Raw genomic sequence first — 22,508 nt, forward strand, 5'->3', positions numbered from 1 at the left:
GGTCATGTCTGTGCTTGAGCTGATCAAAGGTTAATAATTCCCCATCTCTAGTAATGTCTTTATGTAGTTTGATTCCCCTATACACCCACACCATAGGATCCTCATTAGAGTAAAAGTGAGGCAATTTGGGATTCATGCACAATAAAGTTGAGGGAGAAAAGCTTAGATGATTGGGGCAAGCCAGCCTAACCGCCTCCTCCCATGCTTTAATGGTGGCTTTCATAGACATTGTAAGGGGGAGATACAACTTTACCTCTATCTATGGCCAAGTGTAAAGATTCATATAATTCCAGGTGCGCTGGTTCTAATACCGTGTCCGAATCCCCATTATTGGAAACCAGCCAGCAGTGACCAGGGCTCCTGTAGTACCTTAAGCCCTATCCTGGGTGGCTTAAGGGACCTTAGGAATGAGTTAGTGATGCCATCCAACTTTTTAAAGAATGATTTAGGAATCCATATGGGTGCATTTCTCAAAAAATATAAAATAACTGGGAGAATTTTCATCTATAGTAGATTAATCCTCCCTATTAATGATAAGGGAAGTTTTTGCCATGCCTGGACCTTCAGTTTAAAGAAGGTCAGTAAGAACATCAGGTTAAGGGGCATATAATCCACGACATTTGCCGTGACTTTGACTCCTAAATACGTGATCTTGGAAACCCACCGCAATGGCAAGTCTGGGTCCGATACCTCTCTAGCACCTGTGTCTAATGGCAAGATAGATGACTTGTTCCAGTTAACCTTCAAACCCGAGAAGGTAGTGAATTTATTCATAATAAGCAGTGCCGCTGTCAGCGAATCTCTCAGGTCTTTTAGGAACAGCAACAAGTCATCCGCATAAAGAGCCAGACCCTCATCAATGGTTCCCACTCTGATTGCCTTAACCTCCCCTGACGATCTCAAGGCTACTGCCAGTGGTTCCATCATAAGAGCAAATAGGTAGGTTGACAGAGGGCAAACCTTCCTAGTGCCCCTACCTACTGAGAAGAAAGGGGAAGTGTTGATGCCCAACAGAATTGCCATCCTTAGATTACTATCGAGAAGCGAGATCCACTTACGGAAGACTAGGCCGAAACTCATTTTCTACAGAACTGTGAGCATATACTGCCAGTCTATTGAATCAAAAGCCTTTTCAATATTGATAGACACTATGATTCTAGTAGGGGAGTCAAGGTTAGGAAGTTGTAGGTGCCTAAATAGTCTTTTTAGGCTTGTGTCAGTAGACTGGCCAGGCATAAAGCCCATCTGATCAATATCTACCAGAGAAGAAATAATCCCAGCAAGCTTATTTGTCAACACTTTCGTTAAGATTTTCAGGTCCATATTTAGCAGGGCAATAGGCCTGTATGAAGAGCATTCAAGGGGGTCCTTACCTGGCTTCAATATTAGTATCATATATGCATCAAGCATCAAGTCAGGGAGCCATTTCTATTGCAAGCAGTACTCCAAAAGTGCAAGTCTACGGGCTAACTGATCATGATACAAGAGATGGTTAGAGATTGTGGCCATGATACATAAGATTAGGTTAGGGGCTGTGGATATGGTACACAAGATGGTTAGGGGTTGGAGGTGTGGTACAGGATATGGCTATAGACTGCGGACATGGTACAGGAGATGGTTATGGGCTGTGGATATGGTACAGGCGGTGGTTAGGGGCTGCGGATATGGTACAGGGGGTGGCTAGGGGCTGTGGATATGGTACACAAGATGGTTAGGGGTTGGAGGTGTGGTACAGGATATGGCTATAGACTGAGGACATGGTACAGGAGATGGTTATGGGCTGCGGATATGGTACAGGAGGTGGTTAGGGGCTGCGGATATGGTACAGGAGGTGGTTAGGGGCTGCGGATATGGTACAGGAGATGGTTAGGGGCTGGGGATATGGTACAGGAGGTGGTTAGGGGCTGCGGATATGGTACAGGAGGTGGTTAGGGGCTGCAAATATGGTACAGGAGATGGTTAGGGGCTGGGGGTATGGTACAGGAAATGGTTAGGGGCTGGGGGTATGGTACAGGAGATAGTTAGGGGCTGCGGATATGGTACAGGAGATGGTTAGGGGCTGGGGGTATGGTACAGGAGAGAGTTAGGGGCTGCGGATATGGTACAGGAGATGGTTAGGGGCTGCGTATATTGTATAGGAGATGGTTAGTGCCTGCAAACATGGTACAGGAGATGGTTAGAGGCTGCAGACCTGGTACAGGTGATAGTAAGGGGCTGCAGACATGGTACAGGAGATGATTGGGGCCGTGGATATGGTACAAGAGATGGTTAGGGTCTGGGGGTATGGTACAGGAGATGGTTAGGGGCTGTGGATATGGTACAAGAGATGGTTAGGGGCTGGGGGTATGGTACAGGAGATGGTTAGGGGCTGCAGTAAATGGTACAGGAGATGGTTAGGGGCTGCGCATATGGTATAGGAGATGGTTAGTGGCTGCAAACATGGTACAGGTGATGGTTAGAGGCTGCAGACCTGATACAGGTGATAGTTAGGGGCTGCAAACTTGGTACAGGAGATGATTAGGGGCTGTGGATATGGTAAAAGAGATGGTTAGGGTCTGGGGTATGGTACAGGAGATGGTCAGAGGCTGCAGACCTGGTCCAGGTGATAGTTAGGGTCTGAAAACATGGTACAGGAGATGGTTAGAGGCTGCAGACATGGTGCAGGTGATAGTTAGGGGCTGCGGACATGGTACAGGAGATGGTTAGAGGCTGCGAACATGGTACATGAGATTATTACGGGCTGCCAAAATGGTACAGGAGATGGTTAGAGGCTGTGGACATGATACAGAAGATGGTTATAGGCTGCCGATAGGGATGAGCCGAACACCCCCCGGTTCGGTTCGCACCAGAACTTGCGAACGACCCCCGCGTTCGGTACGAACGTTAGAACCCCATTGAAGTCTATGGGACTCGAACGTTCGAATTGGAAAGTGCTAATTTTAACGGCTAATATGCAAGATAGTATGCTAAAAAGGGTTTGGCGATCTGCCTCCTGCCTCAGGGGACATGGGTCACTGCAAAAAAAAGTTTTAAAAACTACCGTTTTGGCGGGAGCACTGATTTTAATGACGATTAAAGTGAAAAAAAAAAGTGAAATATTCCTTTAAATATGGTGCCTGGGGGGTGTCTATAGTATGCCTGTGAAGTGCCACGTGTTTCCCGTGTTTAGAACAGTCCCTGCACAAAATGACATTAAACGGAAATAACACCATTTAAAACTGCTTGCGGTTTTAATGTTATATCTGGTTCCTGCAATATGGTTGAAAATCATTCAGAAAAATGGCATGGGTAGCCCTCCCTGCCCATTACCAGCCTATTTGGGTCTTGTACGCACATTAAGGGGAACCCTGTACCCATATTAAAAAAAAGGAAATGCGTGTGGCCCCCAGGCCCTATATACTCAGAACAGCAGTATACAGGCGGTGCAAACAAGACAGGGACTGTGTAGGTTTGTTGTGTTAAGTTGAATCTGTTTGTCATTTTCAACCGGTACATTTTTAACCACTTGCTTACTGGGCACTTAAACCCCCCTCAGTCCCAGACCAATTTTCAGCTTTCAGCGCTGATGCACTTTGAATGACAATTACGCGGTCATACAACACTGTACCCAAATGAAATTTTTATCATTTTTTTCCCACAAATAGAGCTTTCTTTTGGTGGTATTTAGTTACAGCTCGGAGTTTTATTTTTTGCTAAACAAACAAAAAAAGATGCAAAAAAAAAAAAAAAAAAAATCATGTTTTAATAGTTTGTTATAAAATTTTGCAAACGGGTCATTTTTCTCCTTCATTGAAGTGCGCTGATTAGGCGGCACTGATAGGCTGCATTGGTGGGCACTGATGGGCTGCATTGGTGGGCACTGATGGGCTGCATTGGTGGGCACTGATAGGCTGCACTGGTGGGCACTGATAGGCATAGTTAAGGCGGCACTAATAGGCACAGATAAGGCGGCACCGATGGGCACAGATAAGGCGGCACTGATGGGCAAAGATGGGCACAGATAAGATGGCACGGATGGGTGGCATGGAGAAGTGGCACGGATGGGTGGCACGGATGGGCACTGATAGGTACCACAGATAGATGGGACTGATGGGCACTGATAGCTGGCACTGATAGGTGGCTCTGATAGGTGGCACTGCTGGGCACTGATGGGCGGCACTGCTGGGCACTGATGGGCGGCACTGCTGGGCACTGATGGGCGGCACTGGGGTGCAGCACCTTTGAGGCAGATTTTGGGTGGCACTGTGGGTGGCACTGCTGGGTGGCACTGTGGGTGGCACTGTGGGCACTGCTGGGTGGCACTGTGGGCACTGCTGGGTGGCACTGTGGGCACTATGGGCACTGCTGGGTGGCACTGACAGGGGGGCACTTACTTTATTTCAGGATGGCACTGCGGGTGGCAGGTGGGCACTGGCAGGGGGCAGGTGTCCGTTTAAATTGCTGGCCGTGATCGGGACTGATGTCCCGATCACGGCCGCCGGCGATCGGCTTTTTTTTTTTCTCCTCGCGCTGATACTAGCCGATTACCGGCTCCGTTTTATCACATGATCAGCTGTCATTGGCTGACAGCTGATCACGTGATAAGGGGTCGGGATCGACCCCTTACACGGATCGGTGATCAGGCGAGTCTCACGGACTCGCCGATCACAGAGCGCGCCGCGCGCGCCCCTCAGGGGGCGCGCAGGCCGCTCGTAACCGGGACTACGTCAATAGACGTAGTCCCGAAAATGTGGGTCCGCGCTATTGCCGTCATTTTGCAATAGCGCGGATCCCAAGTGGTTAAAGTGTAGCTCCAGTCAAAAAAAATATCTTTAAGCTTTTTGGAAAACATAGGGAAGGGTTATCACCCCTGTATAATTTGTTTTGTCGTCCATCTTTTTTCATCTCACTTGCTGTTGTCTCCTTCCGTTTGCAAGTAGGAGATGTTTGTAAATTGGATGTTTGAAAGTAGGGGCCTGCCCTATATGCTCTGCAGAAATGGCGGAACAAGGTGTTGGTTTTGCAACAACATTGTAAGCCCTCAAAGTGACTCTTGGTGGCCGCTGGAGCGCCCTGCTGTGAACGATTATATCAAGAATTGTAATTACATGCCATTGTTGAACAGTGGTAGAAAAATTGACCTTTGGTGGTTGTGGTGCTGGTGCCACAACACTATAAGTCCTCACAGTTACTCTGGGTGGGCACAGGAAGGGGCCCTCCTGTGAAATATTATATCAAGAATTGTAATTACATGTCCCTGTTAAACAGGGGCAGAAAAATTGGGCCTTAGGCACTGGTGCCATCACACTGCAACCTCTGCCATACACTCTAGTTTTTTTGCAGGAATTAGCCCTGCTGCAAAGCATTGCATCAAAAATTTTACTTAAACGCCCCTGTTAAACAGGGGCAGAAAAATTGGGCCTTAGGCACTGGTGCCATCACACTGCAACCTCTGCCATACACTCTAGTTTTTTTGCAGGAATTAGCCCTGCTGCAAAGCATTGCATCAAAAATTTTACTTAAACGCCCCTGTTAAACAGGGGCAGAAAAATTGGGCCTTAGGCACTGGTGCCATCACACTGCAACCTCTGCCATACACTCTAGTTTTTTTGCAGGAATTAGCCCTGCTGCAAAGCATTGCATCAAAATTTTAATTAAACGCCCCTGTTAAACAGGGGCAGAAAAATTGGGCCTTAGGCACTGGTGCCATCACACTGCAACTTCTGCCATACACTCTAGTTTTTTTGCAGGAATTAGCCCTGCTGCAAAGCATTGCATCAAAAATTTTACTTAAACGCCCCTGTTAAACAGGGGCAGAAAAATTGGGCCTTAGGCACTGGTGCCATCACACTGCAACCTCTGCCATACACTCTAGTTTTTTTGCAGGAATTAGCCCTGCTGCAAAGCATTGCATCAAAAATTTTACTTAAACGCCCCTGTTAAACAGGGGCAGAAAAATTGGGCCTTAGGCACTGGTGCCATCACACTGCAACCTCTGCCATACACTCTAGTTTTTTTGCAGGAATTAGCCCTGCTGCAAAGCATTGCATCAAAAATTTTACTTAAACGCCCCTGTTAAACAGGGGCAGAAAAATTGGGCCTTAGGCACTGGTGCCATCACACTGCAACCTCTGCCATACACTCTAGTTTTTTTGCAGGAATTAGCCCTGCTGCAAAGCATTGCATCAAAAATTTTACTTAAACGCCCCTGTTAAACAGGGGCAGAAAAATTGGGCCTTAGGCACTGGTGCCATCACACTGCAACCTCTGCCATACACTCTAGTTTTTTTGCAGGAATTAGCCCTGCTGCAAAGCATTGCATCAAAAATTTTACTTAAACGCCCCTGTTAAACAGGGGCAGAAAAATTGGGCTGCTGGCATCACCCAGAACCAAAAATGTTCTTCCAACATATCAGCGGAGGAGGAAGAGGATAGACAATCAACATAACAGGACAGTCACTCAGCATCAGCATAGGCAGTCTTGAAGGGATGTGGTATTTCAAAAAAAATTATTCGGTTACATCAGCTTCAGGTGCTTGGTAGCTGTGGGTGATCCAAGACTGATTCATCTTGATGAAGGTCAGTCGATCAACTGATTCGGTGGACAGGCGCACCCTGTGATCGGTAACGAAGCCACCAGCAGCACTGAAGGTGCGTTCCGAAAGAACGCTGGATGCAGGACAGGCCAGTAGCTCAATTGCATACTGTGCAAGCTCTGGCCAGTGATCCATCCTCAAGACCCAGTAAGCCAGAGGATTTTCAGTGGGAAAGGTGTCCAAGTCTGACCTTGCCCCTAGGTATTCCTGCACCATGTAAATTAGACGCTGGCGATGGGTGCTGGAACCAATCATACCTTGGGGCTGTGGACTAAAAAATTGTCTGAAAGCATCAGTCAGACGGCCACCTTCTCCACCGCTCCTTCTGACTGATGCCTCAGCAACACGTTGTCCAGGACCAGGAGTTTGTGACCTCCCAGTCTCTGGGAACGCGTTGCACAGAGCTTTCTGCAAGGCCTCCCGGAGATGTCTCATCCTCTGCTCCCTCTGCGATGGCAAGATAAGGTCGGCAACCTTACCCTTGTACCGTGGATCAAGGAGAGTGGCCAGCCAGTAATGGTCCCTCTCCTTGATCCGAAGAATACGAGGATCCTTCCGCAGGCTTTGCAGGATCAGGGAGGCCATGCAGCGTAGGTTAGCTGAGACATTCGGTCCGGAGTCCTCTGGGTCACTAAGGACAACATGATCCGCAGCTACCTCCTCCCAGCCACGTACAAGTCCACGTGTTTCTTGGGACTGTAAATCATCCCTATAAGACTGCTGCTGCTGATGCTGAGTGCCAGCCTCCACCTCCATGCTGACACAATCATCCTCCTCCTCCTCTTCCTCCTCCTCACCCTCTTCCTGTGTGATGGGTGGCACAGCAGGAACACTGTCTGGATAAAGGGGGCCTTGAGAGGCAAGGAAGTCCTCCTCTTCCTGCCTCTGTTCTGCCTCAAGTGCCCTGTCCATTATTCCACGCAGCGTATGCTCCAAGAGGTGGACAAGAGGTATAGTGTCACTGATGCATGCACTGTCACTGCTCACCATCCTTGTGGCCTCCTCAAACGGTGACAGGACAGTGCATGCATCCCTGATCATGCCCCACTGGCGTGGTGAGAAAAAACCAAGCTCTCCTGACCCTGTCCTGGTGCCGTAGTTGCACAGGTACTCATTGATGGCCCTCTGCTGCGTGTGCAGCCGCTGCAGCATGGCCAATGTTGAGTTCCATCTGGTGGGCATGTCACATATAAGGCGGTTCTTGGGCAGGTTCAACTCCTTTTGGAGCTCAGCCAGCCGAGCACAGGCATTAAATGATCGGCGGAAATGCACACAGACTCTCCTGGCCTGTTTCAGGACATCCTGTAAGCCGGGGTACCTGCCCAAGAACCGCTGCACCACCAGGTTAAGGACGTGAGCTACACAGGGCACATGGGTCAGTTGGCCCTGTCGGAGGGCGGAGAGGAGGTTGGTGCCATTGTCGCAAACCACCATTCCTGGCTTAAGCTGGCGTGGCGTCAACCACCTCTCGGCCTGCCCCTGCAGAGCTGACAAAACATCCGCCCCAGTGTGGCTCCTGTCCCCCAAACAAACCAGCGCAAGCACGGCATGGCATCGTTTTGCCTGCGTACTTGCGTAGCCCCTGCAACGCCTACGGAGCACCGCTGGTTCTGAGGACAGAGCACTGGAAGAGGCCATGGAGGAAGAAGAAGAGGAGGGGGTGGAGGAGAGAGGTGTGTCACAACCAATAGTAGCATTTTGGAGGCGTGGTGGCGGAACAACCTCCAATACTACTGCACCTTGTCCTGCATCCTTCCCAGCAGCCAGAAGAGTGACCCAATGGGCCGTGAAAGACAGGTAACGTCCCTGTCCATGCCTGCTGGACCATGAGTCAGCGGTAATATGCACCTTACCGCTGACCGCCCTGTCCAGCGAGGCAAGGACATTGCCTTCCACATGCCGGTAGAGAGCCGGAATTGCCTTCCGTGAGAAAAAGTGGCGTTTGGGGACCTGCCACTGAGGAACCGCACATTGTACAAACTCACGGAAGGGGGCCGAGTCTACCAACTGAAAAGGCAGCAGTTGAAGTGCTAGCAATTTAGCCAAGCTAGCATTCAACCGCTGGGCATGTGGATGGCTGGGAGTAAATTTCTTCCGCCGGTCCAGCAGCTGGGGCAGGGACATTTGTCTGCTATAATCGGACGTGGATGTACCACTAGCAGAGTTCCCGGAAGCACTTGGCTGTGACACACCTAATTCTACACCTTCATTCCTCTCAGAGCAGGTTTCAGAGAGGACTGAAGGTCTAGTGGGGTTGGAGATGCCAGCTGATGAGGAGCAAGGAGAGGTCCGCTTTGTTCTTTGGTGTGGGTCTTTGAGGTATGCTTGCCAACGAGCTGCATGGCAGGTCAACATATGTCTGGTCAAGCATGTGGTGCCCAAGCGGCTGATGTTTTGGCCACGTGAGATACGCTTGAGACATATGTTGCAAATAGCAGCGGTGCGATCTGATGCACTCGTCTCAAAAAAGGCCCACACCAAAGAACTTTTAGAATAACGCGCAGAGGAAGCGCTGTGCGCAGAGGAAGCGCTCTGCGCAGGCGGAGCTCTGCGGTGTGATTCAGTCGGTGTGCTGCCCCTAAGCTGGCCCCCGGAGGGCATCCTGCCTCGTTGGACATGTGCCTCCTCCTCCTCCTCCTCCCTCCTTCCAGGCACCCACGTGGAGTCAGTGCCCTCATCATCCCCTCCCTCTTCATCGCTGTAGCAAACCTGGCAGTATGCTGCAGCTTGTGGAACATGACTGCCAGATTGCTGTCCTTCTTGAGCATCCCCTCTCTCTGTGCTCACGCTACTGCCTTCCTCTAGCTGAGTGTCATCATCAGAGCCCACCAAACACTGGGCATCCTCCTGGAGCATGTACCCAACACTGTGCTCAAAGAGTTCAGGAGACTCCTCAGGAGGACGTGGTGGGTCTAGGGAAGGAGTCACTGATGATGACATTGAGAGGAGGGACGACGATGTGTTGGCAGCTGCTTTTCTACTACCCTGAGACTGGGTGAGAGAGGATGAGGAGGATGAAGAGGGCTTGGTCATCCACTCTACCAAGTCGTTGGCATGTTGCGGTTCAACATGTCCAGCTGCAGAAAAGAAGGACAAGCATGTCCCATGGCCACGTGCTGATGACAATGCACCGCGTCCCCGACCAGCACTGTTGTCTCTAGACACAGAGCCTGCTTGCCCTCTTTTATCGGCTCGCGCCTGTCTGCCTCTCCTTGCTGGCCTTCCAGACATGGTAATGGCCTGAAGGGAGTTGGGTAAAACAGTAGTTGGGTAGTTTATATTGTGCTGGAGGCACACAACACCCACTAACTCCTGCAGATGCCTTTTTTATAGAACAGCAGAGTTAAAGGGGTATATACAGATGTATACTGTGCTGTGCTGGAAGCACACACAACTTCCAATAACTCCAGCAGATGTCAATCGGGCCCAAATAGAGAACAGCTATGTAGGTGGATAATAGCGGTATGTACTGGGTACAGAGCAGGCACACAGCACGCACTATCTCCTGAGTGACACTGCTGACTGCAAGCTCTATTGTTAAAGATGGACCACTAGCTATATAGGTGAGGTGAATATCACGGTGTATACTGCGGTCAGGGCACGCAGACAATAACCAGAAAACAGCAGAGTTAAAGGGGTATATACAGATGTATACTGTGCTGTGCTGGAAGCACACACAACTTCTAATAACTCCAGCAGATGTCAATCGGGCCCAAATAGAGAACAGCTATGTAGGTGGATAATAGCGGTATGTACTGGGTACAGAGCAGGCACACAGCACGCACTATCTCCTGAGTGACACTGCTGACTGCAAGCTCTATTGTTAAAGATGGACCACTAGCTATATAGGTGAGGTGAATATCACGGTGTATACTGCGGTCAGGGCACGCAGACAATAACAAGAAAACAGCAGAGTTAAAGGGGTATATACAGATGTATACTGTGCTGTGCTGGAAGCACACACAACTTCCAATAACTCCAGCAGATGTCAATCGGGCCCAAATAGAGAACAGCTATGTAGGTGGATAATAGCGGTATGTACTGGGTACAGAGCAGGCACACAGCATGCACTATCTCCTGAGTGACACTGCTGACTGCAAGCTCTATTGTTAAAGATGGACCACTAGCTATATAGGTGAGGTGAATATCACGGTGTATACTGCGGTCAGGGCACGCAGACAATAACCAGAAAACAGCAGAGTTAAAGGGGTATATACAGATGTATACTGTGCTGTGCTGGAAGCACACACAACTTCCAATAACTCCAGCAGATGCCAATCGGGCCCAAATAGAGAACAGCTATGTAGGTGGATAATAGCGGTATGTACTGGGTACAGAGCAGGCACACAGCACGCACTATCTCCTGAGTGACACTGCTGACTGCAAGCTCTATTGTTAAAGATGGACCACTAGCTATATAGGTGAGGTGAATATCACGGTGTATACGGCGGTCAGGGCACGCAGACAATAACAAGAAAACAGCAGAGTTAAAGGGGTATATACAGATGTATACTGTGCTGTGCTGGAGGCACACACAACTTCCAATAACTCCAGCAAATGACAATCGGGCTCAAATAGAGAACAGCTATGTAGGTGTATATAGTGGTATGTACTGGGTACAGAGCACGCAGACAGCACGCACTAACACTACTGACTGCAAGCTCTATTATTAAAGCTAGATCACTAGCTATATAGGTGAGGTGAATATAGTGGTGTATACTGCGGTCAGGGCACAGACAGTAACCACTACACAAGAGCAAAATAGTAAATCAGCCAAAAACGATTGGTGTGTAACTGTGTTGAAGGTACACAGAACACCCACTGCTTCAGATGCTAACAAACACTACACGAGGCCGCCTGAAAGGCAGCTTTATATAGTGTGGGGCGTGCACTACACAGTCTGAGCTATGATTGGCCACAGGCAGGATGCCTGTGGCCAACCATTGCTCTTCCCGCTACTGGCGCTGCGATTGGCCAAGCATGCGGGGTCACAGTGCATGCTTGGCCAATCGTGAGACAGCAATGCATTGCGCCATCGCAGTGCATTCTGGGCCACACGAATTTTGCCGCGAACGGCCCAAACGTTCGGAATTCGGCGAACGCACGAACGACCGATGTTCGAGTCGAACATGCGTTCGACTCGAACACGAAGCTCATCCCTAGCTGCCGACATGGTACAGGAGATGGTTAGTGGCTGCGGACATGGTACAGGAGAGGGTTAGAGGCTGCGGACATGGTACAGAAGATGGTTGGGGACTGTGGACATGATACATGAGATGATTAGAGACTGTGGACAGAAGATCTGGTCAATAAGTCTGCTGTTTTTCAATAGAACACAATGTCCTGGGGATGGAGCAGTTAGAGGGTTGAGACAAACCACTTACTACTGACAGGGGTGTTTACAGTAATCAGCTTTTATTTATGTAAATCTTTTATCCCAAAAAGGAAAACAACTGTTTGCTGTAACTGTTTATAAAATATTACCTGGAGTTTGGCTTTAGTTTATTAATGTATCAACTTTATCATTACCTCAAAGTCATCAACTTTATCAAATTTACCAAAATGATGTAATTTGAGGACCTAATCTAGCCAATCCATTTGTATCGAATCAGGTTGGCTCTTTGCATTACATAGTTGTTGGTAGATCTAAAGGAGATTACACAATCAGATTGTAACGTGTGTGTTAAGCTTAAAGTGTCACTAAACGCACATCATAAACAAAAATCTCAATAAATGCTGTATTACATGCTATTCATACTCACTCATTCACAATGAGATTTGTTTTCTGTATTCTGCAAAAAAACAGTTTGATCCTGCTGCTCGCTATCTCCACCTTCTGTCCATGTTGCCGATTCAGCTACGGATTTTGCAGCTGTGGTGGCAACTCTGCACATGCTCAGTTTTCACTAAGTTTCTATGCTGAGTATTTCCTGCTATAACATCAGAGCAGCCCTTGTGACTATAGATTCACACATATGGGCGTATACACAGTGGTAAATGACAGCCCACTCCCTCCCTCCTCCTCCATGACTACGAACCAGCTAAGCACAATGGGGGTTGGATATTACATGTAGAATAAGAGAGGCTTCCCCTCCCTCTTATTACAGGCTGGAAGGGCGTATCACATCCTGTGACTGGTCACACCATATTATTTCTACAAAATAATAAAGATTTAATTTCAAATATATATTTGTATGGGAATTTAAAACAGTTTATTGATATTTTAGATTTTTTTTATATTATAATAATTACAAGCCATTTACCACATACAGAAATAAATGGGGAAATGTAAATGAAACAGTTTGGGGATTATTTACTAAAGCTGGAGAGAGCTGCAATGTATTACATTTTTGTTTTTGGTTTAGCCCAAATCCAGGCAAAAAACGGATTAATTACTTTTTAAATGTTGCATAGTGCATCAATTACCCTTTTAATAACAAACATGTTATAATTACAGTATAAGTACAGTATAAGTATACAGTAGTGCAGTGGTTTTGCACAGAGCTGCCTGGATTCTCCTTACACCGGCACGCCTCCCTCCTGCCGGGTGCCACACAGCAAGCAGCTTGCAGTGGGGGCACCCAAACAGGTGTGCTCCCAAGCTGCGGCTCTGTGTATCCATACACACGGAGCTGTGACTCGGCCCCACCTCCTTCATCTCTTGATTGTCTCACTGACTGTGATTGACAGCAGCTCCATTGGCTCCCACTGCTGCCAAAAGCCAATCAGGAGTGCAAGTCACCCAGGGAGGCAAGGCTCTCGTAGATATCGCTGAACCAAGAAGGGGCTCAGGTAAGTATTAGGGGGGCTAGGAGGGCTGGTGCACACAGAAAGTTTTTTACCTTCATGCATAGAATGCATGAAAGTAAAAAACCTTGTGTATTTACAACCAGTTTTAGGTAAATAAAATGGGTATTTGGAAAATATTTTTTGTTTTTTCATAGCAGCGTTTAGGGGGTTTTGGGAAAGATTGGTGGAAGGGAGGGTTGCTAATATTCTGGAGTTGCACTTTAGGTGGATTTCAGAATTACTTCTTTCTGCATTTTTCTCGAATGTTTCCTTAAAGCGGAGTTTCCCCCCCATGAAAAAATCATTAGTCAGCAGCTACAAATTCTGTAGCTGCTGACTTTTCATATTAGGACACTTACCTGTCCACTGGTCCCGCGATGTTGGTTCCCCAGCCAATTTTCGGATCGCCTCTCAGGTGCTGCCAGCAAGCCATTTGGGGAAAGGGAAACCGGAAGTGAAGCCTTTTGGCTTCACAGTCAGTTCCCTACTGCGCATGCACGAAGCGCACTGTGCTTTCTAACTGGCCCACCGGCGGAGGAAGGTGGAGGGGGGCCGAATTTCTGATGGACGTCCCCATGGCACAGTCCCCTGGAAGTGGGGATGGTTACTGGTCAAAAACAGGTAGATGTTCCCTCCTCCCCCCTGAAAGATGCCAAATGTGGCACTGAAGGGGGGGGGGGGGGAGAAGAAGCAGATAAGCGGAGCTTGCATCCGATTGGACATACAGTACTTTCAGTAATATGAATCCCTCCTCCCTCCCTTCTTTTACACGTGGCCCTCCACTTTTGGATTTATTGTGGCCTCCTCTGGGACACTCACAGCGTAGGCTTTAGCATACTGCCCAACTTTTTGAGATGGGAACGAGGGACACCTGTTAGTAAAATATGTAGGTAAGGACACACCCCTTGCCCCGCCCCCTTAAAGGAGAATTATACAACAAAATGATTAGTTAAACCCAGAAGTGCTTATTTTACCACTATTATTCCTTTATACTAGCTTTTTAGATTTATAAATACAGCAATTTAGAAATTGGATGAAAGGTTGAGCACTGGGAAACACTTTTTGAAAGATAAAAAAATGCATTTTATGTACAACTATATAGATCAGACCAAAATGAGGGACAAATGAGGAGGAAAGAAGGACTTTGTTCCACATCAGGGACAGTCCCTCGAAATCAGGGACAGTTGGGAGCTATGGCTTTAGCCCAGCAATTAAAAATGTGCCTGCACCGCTGTTCGGGGGCCGGATGGCTTTTCCAGGTTCTTGCAGCCTGCCCCCCAATGCAGTGACGCATGGGCATCATTAGGGGGACTGAAAGAACCCGATTGGCATCTGGTTCCCAAAGAAGTCAGAGAAAAAACATGTAAGAGCAGCTTATCACTATAGGATGCTGTTGGATTTGCTTTGTGTGCAAGTATGCTTATTAGGCATGTGCCAGCAAACAAGGTAAGAGGAGATTAGGGGGAAAAAAAGAACCACTAAAATCAGGGGATGGGGGGGTTCCTCTTTAAAAATGCTCTCCATGTGTTTACTAAGTGTTGTTTACATAGTGCCACTTATTAGGGACTTTGGAGTAGCTGTGTTGTGCAGAAGAGATAATGATCTGAGCCATAAAGGAGGCTCAGATTCCTGCTGTGACTTAGGAGATAGGTGCACATAGGAAGCATACTCCTACTTATTCTCTCTCCGCCTGCTGCCTCTGCAAGTGTTTCCCTGGAGGGATAGCAAGCTTCTTCATTATCCCATGCCTGAATGTCACTCCTATGTGAGTCTATTAGGGGAATCCTTTAGATTACAAGAGCCTTCCACATTCCATCCCTTGGAGAGACGAGAGCGACATGAAAGTGTGGCTGAAGGTACAGTATTGTGGAACTTGTTGTCATTGTCATGCTCATATAGTACTAACATGCCTATATCTCAGAGACTATATAACATAAGCTACACCTGCCTTGGAACTACAAGACTCAGCATGTCCTGCAGGTAACTTAGTTGTCGCTGAGCCTTGCAGCTGCATACCAGCATGAGAGCAACAGGTTTATTGCTTTTAGATGAGGATAACAATCTGACAGTAATAGAAAGTTTATAAACACAAGTGTACAGTCTATATTTAGAAAATAATCAATATTGATTAACACAAATGATTTGCAGAAAAAAAAAAAGAATCGATTGGGTAAGTATATATTGTATTGATGAACGAGAAGAATCCTTAAGCTTTGTTGAAACAATGCAATCTATTCTGCATTACAATACTATTAGCATATTATTATTGCATTTGTACTGTGCATGATTGCTTTACAGTCTAAAATGTAATGAGGCATCTAAATGGAAAAAAAAAAGACGTGTCCTTCATCTACAGCGATATTGATATTGCACGGCATGTTTTATTTGTAACACTATATGGATAGTCTCGCGTGCATGAGCTTGAAACACGTATGCCAGTAAATATCATCTTGTGATGAGCTGATATGTTAATCAATTCTATTAACAATGGCCTGGGCCTTCTAAAGCTCTATTATTAAAAGGATATAGGTTGATCTTGAAAAGCAAAGCATGTATACAAGCCCTTTTTTGTGCTTTGAGAGACAGAACTTCATCCTTCAGCTTGTTGGGTTTCCATGGCAGCCATACTGCTATTATAAGTGATTATGACTCTAGTACATTTGAAATGTTAGATTATTAAAGCAAAACGCTAGTAAGTAATATACCTGACATTTGCTGTCTTTCTGTAAAAATTAGCTACATTTTTTTATTTTTTTTTGTTCGGTATAATCTTACAGCTTTTATGAAATGATTTTCCAATGTATGCATTGGAGATGATTACAGCTCTTGGATTCTAGAACCAAATATATATATATATATATATATATATATATATATATATATATATATCAGTAGGGCTGGAAATTTTTATCTGGTTCTCCACTGTTAGTACCATCCTTTGGCCGTAATCCCAGTCCCAGGTGACCCGTTCTGAGATTTGCATGAAGTAAAATGGTGCAGTACAGGCGGCCTTCAGAGAGAGTTTGTATTATATTGCTTCATGAAAGAACATTGTCCTTGGTGATCATGAAGCACTGATCTTTATATTCCCTGGAGGCTTTCATTGTGCCTTTTTTAGTGTGTGTGCCTGGCAAATGTGAAAAAAAAACATATTCAGTATATCACTTCAGTACATGCACATTTTCCATTGTTTTGTCTCTTTAAAATGATGCATTTATGGAAAATGATGTGCTGATGCTGCCAGAAATCCAGCAATATTCTAATGGCTTTGTTGAGCTGACAACACTCTACTGCACTGAAATCCCAATTAGTGTTCAAGTTTTCTCTTGCACTACAGAATCCTCATCCTTATGTTATGGGCATAAGGAGAGGAGGAAGTGTTCAGTACCCCAGAACTAAGTTAGACAGGGCTGACAATGCTGCTTAGGATTTCAGTGTCAGCTCAAACAGGAAGTTGGATGGTATACTTTTAGCAAGATAAACAGAAATTTTTCTGTACGGTATTTTAAAGAAACGAAGCATGGGGAAATGTTTTGAAGAGATGTACTGGGTATGTTTTTTATAATGTATTTTTATTTTACCCAGACATATGCCTATTTTCTGCATGGCATTCAGGTTCTTGCCAGCAAAGTTGTCAGAAAATCCTGCATAAAATACTCACCTAAAGCCCCGTAGACACAGGCCCAATGTCGGGAGACAATGACTGGTTAAAACAAAAGCAGGTGACATTCGGCCCGTGTGTATGTCGGACTGTCCGGAAAACCAACAGCAGACCAACTCCAATCAGTGCTCTGAGCCAATGGCAGGGAGCGCTAATTGGAGTGTCGGAGATTGCTGTACTAACCTTGCATGCGGGTTGCACTGAAAAAACTGTTATGCCGTGTACATAAGACCGGACTTTCCGTCAGACTAGGTCCGATGGTCTTCCCGACTGACTTTCGGCGGAGTTCCGATGGACCTTCCGAACGAACGGACTTGCCCACACACAAATGGATTAAGTCGAAAGTCTATTCGTTTTGAGCGTGATTACGTAAGACGGGACTAAAAAAGGAAGTTCAATAGCCAGTAGCCAATAGCTTCCCTTGCGTCGTATTTGGACCAGCATACAGACGAACGGTTTTCCCGATAGGAATTGAGTCCGTCGGACAGATTTGAAACATGTTCTATTTCTTGGTCAGTCAGATTTTTTATGTGAAAAACGATCGGATTAGCCCCCCCCCCATGATCGGATTGTCTGACGGACTGATTCCGTCGGACCTAGTCTGCCGGAAAGTCCGGACGTGTTTACGCGGCAGGAGTGTGTACCCAGCTTTAGGCAGCCCATAGATGAGCCATTTTTTCATTCAACCAGCTGGTTGAATGAAAAAAAGGACTCAATTGCCCCATCCACACACTCAATGTGATTGGGGAAATCTTCCCCACTGTGTTATTGTATTCTGACAGCAAGGTGACTTCCCCGACATCAGAATACACTGATTAAACCTACCATGACAATACCATTACCATCTTTCCAGACTTCTCTGCCGCTACGCAAAAGCAACGGCATTCTTTCTTTTGAGGAAAGAAGAAGCTGCACGACAATTGCCCTACAGTATGCTGTACCCTGTGTGGCTGCATATTATTCATCAAGGCAAGACTCCATCTTTTTCACCAATCCCCAGGAGATGCTGCTCGGTGGGTAGATGCCTTGGGCCCCTTGGATTCAGCTCTACTGAATCGATGTACACCTCCTCACTGACCTTGGATGCCGTGCTTTCTAGTGTCGGTACTACTGTCTACCTTTACTCTGTTACACCTTGGTTTTTCAAGTTATACTATGCTTCTGTTTTAATATGGGCTGTACTGAATTTGCATATCAAGACTCACCTTGGAGGGTGTTTTATTAGCCTTATATTTGAAATTACTGGGAAACCCTACACCTTAGTGATCTTCCCTCTCAATATACTACCCTGTTTCCCCTAAAATAAGACCTAGCGTAAGTGTCGGTGATGGCTGCAATATAAGCCCTATCCCTCAAATAAGCCCCACCCTCTTTCCCCAAAAATAAGCCCTACCCTGAGAATAAGACATAGAAGGACTTTAACTAGGGCTTATTTGGGGGGTAGGGCTTATATTGCAGCCATCGTCGACAATCACGCTAGGTCTTATTTTAGGGGAAACAGGGTAAGTCCTTTTTTTGACTGTATTCTGGGTGTGATTTTATATTTTTGGATAAGTCTCTTGATAGATTTGGTAGTATGACTCACTCCCCAACCCTCTTGAACTCATATTTGGATACATTTTACCTTCGGTGCCTGAAGATGGCAACATACTCTGACTAGGGAATATTCTCATTACTCTGAAACTTATGGCACTTTATCTCACATTGATTTATGTTTACGCTCCCAAGAGCTGCTGCGGCTAGTGACCGATATTAAATATCTCCCTAGAGTGATATCCGATCACTTGCCTCCATTGGTGGATCTCGCTTTAGGTATTCCTACTAATTATAATGTGTGGAGATTAAGTCCTCTCTGGGTTGCAGACTCAACGGTAACGGACAAAGGGCTTGCTGAAAAGATAACATATTGGTTGCTTAATGCACAAAGTGCCTCTGCATCTCTGGTCTGGGGTGCCTGTAAAGCCACCAAGTGGGGTACCTTTTCCCCGGCCATATGGGCGGCTCGTAGGACCAACCAGTCTAGACAAGTAGATGCGTAACAGGCATTACACACTGCCTAAGTTCGGTATTCTACTACTCCTACCTCTGACAATTATACTGCCTGGCAGAGCAAGACCAGGGAATTGGATTTAATTCTTATTGAAAGTACCCAAAGAAAATATTGTATCAAAATCAGCGAGTATTTGAATTAGGGGATAAAAATAGCCGTCTCCTGGCATATTTCTAGACCTGATTTTCAACCTAATACTATTTCTTGTATTATGAACTCCGCTGGAGTTATAGTTGAACAAACTCATGAGGTGGATAATGCCTTTGTGTCATTTTATGCTAGATTATTTAATACCAGAGCACATTACACCATTGTTGAACCGGATGATTTCTTGTATAATGTTATAATGTAATGTAATGTTGTTTTCCGAGGTTGTCTGCTAGCCAAACTTCACTCCTAGATGCTCCGTTGACAGCCGAGGAAAAAGACCTGGCTATCCATTCCTTTGTGCACAATAAAACACTGGGGTTGGACAGATTCCCTGTGAAGTGGTACTCACATTATAAAGACATTTTATTACCCCATTTGATTTGGGTCTTTACCTGTACCTTTGAAGAATGCTGTTTACCGCCCTCTATGACTGAGACCTTAATTGTGCTCATAAGGACCATCTCTATTGTGAACCATCCCATCTTGTTAATTAACACAGATGTTAAAATCCTAGCCAAAGTCCTTGCTCAAAGGTTAAATGAAGTAAGTACTAACCATGTGCTCTCTGATCAAACTAGGTTTATTGCAGGAAGATCCACCTCTATTAATTTGCGTAGACTTTTCACTAATATGCCGGCCACACACTATGCTATGGGTTCCAGGGTTGTTTTAGCCCTAGATACTCGTATGACTTTTGATTCCTTAGAATGGCCTTTTATACAGATGAACAACTATGCTTCTGAATCTTTTATCATAACACAGGGCACCAGGCAGAACTGCCCCCCCTCTCTCTTATTATTTGCCCTGGCCATAGAGCCTTTGGCTGAACTACTGCGTTCTAATTCCGCCATAGTTGGGTTAGTTCCCCATTCCCATTACTCTTTATCTACTTTGTTAACAATCATTCAAAGATTTGGTAATTTCTCGGGTTTCCAGGTTAACTGGGACAAGTCCATCATATTTCCGTTTGACCAAGATGACCTACGATCTCTTCCAGCCTCCTGTCCCTTACGGAATGTTTCTGCCTCGGCTTTGGAAGCGGCAATTCTTCTTTTGAATCTTTGCAAAATTTAGTTCATCGTCAATCTGCTTTGGGCAGAAATAGTACTAGTGTGTTGTCTATGACATTGCATATCTTCATGCTCTTTAAACTGACCACGTTTAAGTCAATTAATGATTATTCCCCTAACGTTCCTCTTTGGCATAATCCACATTTTAAAGAGTTCTACCATAGAATGGATAGAGTGTTTTGTGTTAGATGTGGGGTGAAATTAGTCTCTTGTTTATTTTCTGTGGGTGTCTTTTGCTCCTTTGTTGATTTTCAGCAAAACCATAATCTTCCCTCCACCACTCATTTTAGATACCTTCAGTTGCGACACACTGCGATGGCACTGTTTGGCTTGACTAATCTGTCCCTCAAACTCTCTGAACTGGAAATTTTGATCTTTGACCCTCATGATAAATTGATGTCCACTTACTACTCTTTTTTACTACATTCCAAAACTGGTAGGCTTTAGACTACAGAATCACATTGGAGAATAGATATTCTGAGCCTTACAGAGGAAATGTGGCAGACAATTCTCCCTCTACAGGTCCCTATGGTTATTTCCTCAAGGGACAAGCTTGTTCAGACAACATTTTTATATAGATCTTACACCCAGGCTGTGTCTGTGCTAAATACTCAGTGGCTGATGGCACATTTCACCATATGGTTTGGGAGTGCCCACCTATCACATGTTTCTGGTCTGCAGTTACAGATTTCATTAGTAATCTCACGCAGTTGCCTAACATCTCCTTTACGATGTCTGTTTGGGTAGCATCTGAACACACTATAGCGCCCGAAGGGTGTGATACCTCCTGATTTTGTAACATATCTGTTTCACCATGTATACTTTGAATATGTACACCCCCCCCCCCCCTCCTTTTTTAATATTTTTATATGCTCTGTTCTGGTCAAAATAAAAAATGTCTTTTATGCGATGGCTCTGTAATTAATGGACACTCTGTTTACTTCTATGCTACCTGTTTATGCAAATGCTTTTTATTCTAGTTTGTATTTGCTATCTTTTACAAACAATAAAAGTTACCTTTAAAAAAAAAGAATACACTGGTCAGCACTGCTGACCGAGTGGGAAAAATCTGACAGGATAGTTGTGCAGTCTATTTACTTCTATGCAACTTCCCTTGCCAAACCTGGATCGAAATTTGGCTAGTCTCTGCTGAAACAGATATATTTCAGTCCATGTATGACTTGCATAAAGTAATCGTGTTTAGATGAGTACAGTACTTCTAATGACTTGTAAACGTGTTTACATGTGTTTATACGCATACACGTAAAATCTGCAGATAAGTATAACCCCGGTTCCTACTGAAGAAGCCTGTTGAATGGACAAAACGTGTATGGGGTGGAGCTACATCAGTGACATCATAAGGTGGCCATCTTGAGGTCAGCAGAGTCTGTGGCGAGAGGAGGGCTGTCTCACTGTGTCATGCGTTGTACATAGCACTGTGTACACACATGCTTGTGAGTGTTTTATCTACTTTTATTATAAATAAATGTCTTTAATGTACGGAGAACGCTATTAGTTTCCATTTTTTTTCATGAGTGATTGTTCGCATCAGAGGAGAGTGGAGCAGACAAGAATTGTACCTGGAAGTCATATGATCAGTGGCCTGTGAGAGGGCAAAAGCACATCTGACACTTGACTAATAATCAGGGTCTTGTCTGGAGGTGAGCATAGGGTGCATGGGTGGTGATTGCATGCAGATCACAGGTAATTCTTAAGTTGAAGAGTTGAAGATTTATGAGCACGTGGATTGTACGGGTGGATGGATGGAACATTTAAGTTAGTTCTAAAGTTTAAGCTACACATTTTGAACATATAAAACATCAGAATTACCAATTGTGATATATGTCGCTTAAGGTACATGTAAATCAAATTACCAAAATCTGATATGAGCTTTAATCAAAAAGTTTACCGAGACTCCATCACAGGATGGTGCAGCGGGGGTCTTAAAGGTATAGCAGTGCCATGTCCTACATATCAGATTTGAATCAAAAAGCACATAAAGAAAAAATGGACTTTGTAGGCACCAATTATAAAAATGACATATTCGTTTATTGAACACAAAATACAAAAAGGAATTTTCATTAAAAGGTTATTTTGCAAAATAAGTACATGCAAAAATATATGGTGTTTCTGCACACCATATAATATTGCAGGATTATTATGATGTTTTAATAGGGGCACTGTCTCTTCTGGCAGGCATGTAACTATGGTCT

The 22,508-nt window shown here is 45.5% G+C and overlaps 1 protein-coding gene across 5 annotated transcripts in view; it reads left to right on the forward strand.

The window, feature by feature from the left end:
* Positions 1-22,508, forward strand: part of TRPM6 (transient receptor potential cation channel subfamily M member 6) — a 332,641-nt gene that overhangs the window by 37,147 nt on the left and 272,986 nt on the right. For 4 of the 5 annotated variants that reach the window (XR_013272142.1, XM_077474927.1, XM_077474928.1 and 1 more), the window contains exon 1: positions 14,972-15,220. The exons of the other annotated variant lie outside the window; for it this stretch is intronic. Coding sequence is in view for 3 of the 4 variants with exons in the window: in XM_077474927.1 (XP_077331053.1) it covers positions 15,203-15,220 (18 nt within the window). In the remaining variant the exon portion in view is untranslated. Of the gene's footprint in view, positions 1-14,971; positions 15,221-22,508 lie in introns of those variants that run through there. 5 annotated transcript variants of the gene reach the window in all.

The sequence above is a fragment of the Lithobates pipiens genome, unplaced genomic scaffold (genome assembly GCF_037356315.1).
Source record: "Lithobates pipiens isolate NorthernLeopardFrog02 unplaced genomic scaffold, aLitPip1_a1.2 Scaffold_13, whole genome shotgun sequence".
Taxonomy (NCBI): Eukaryota; Metazoa; Chordata; class Amphibia; order Anura; family Ranidae; genus Lithobates; species Lithobates pipiens.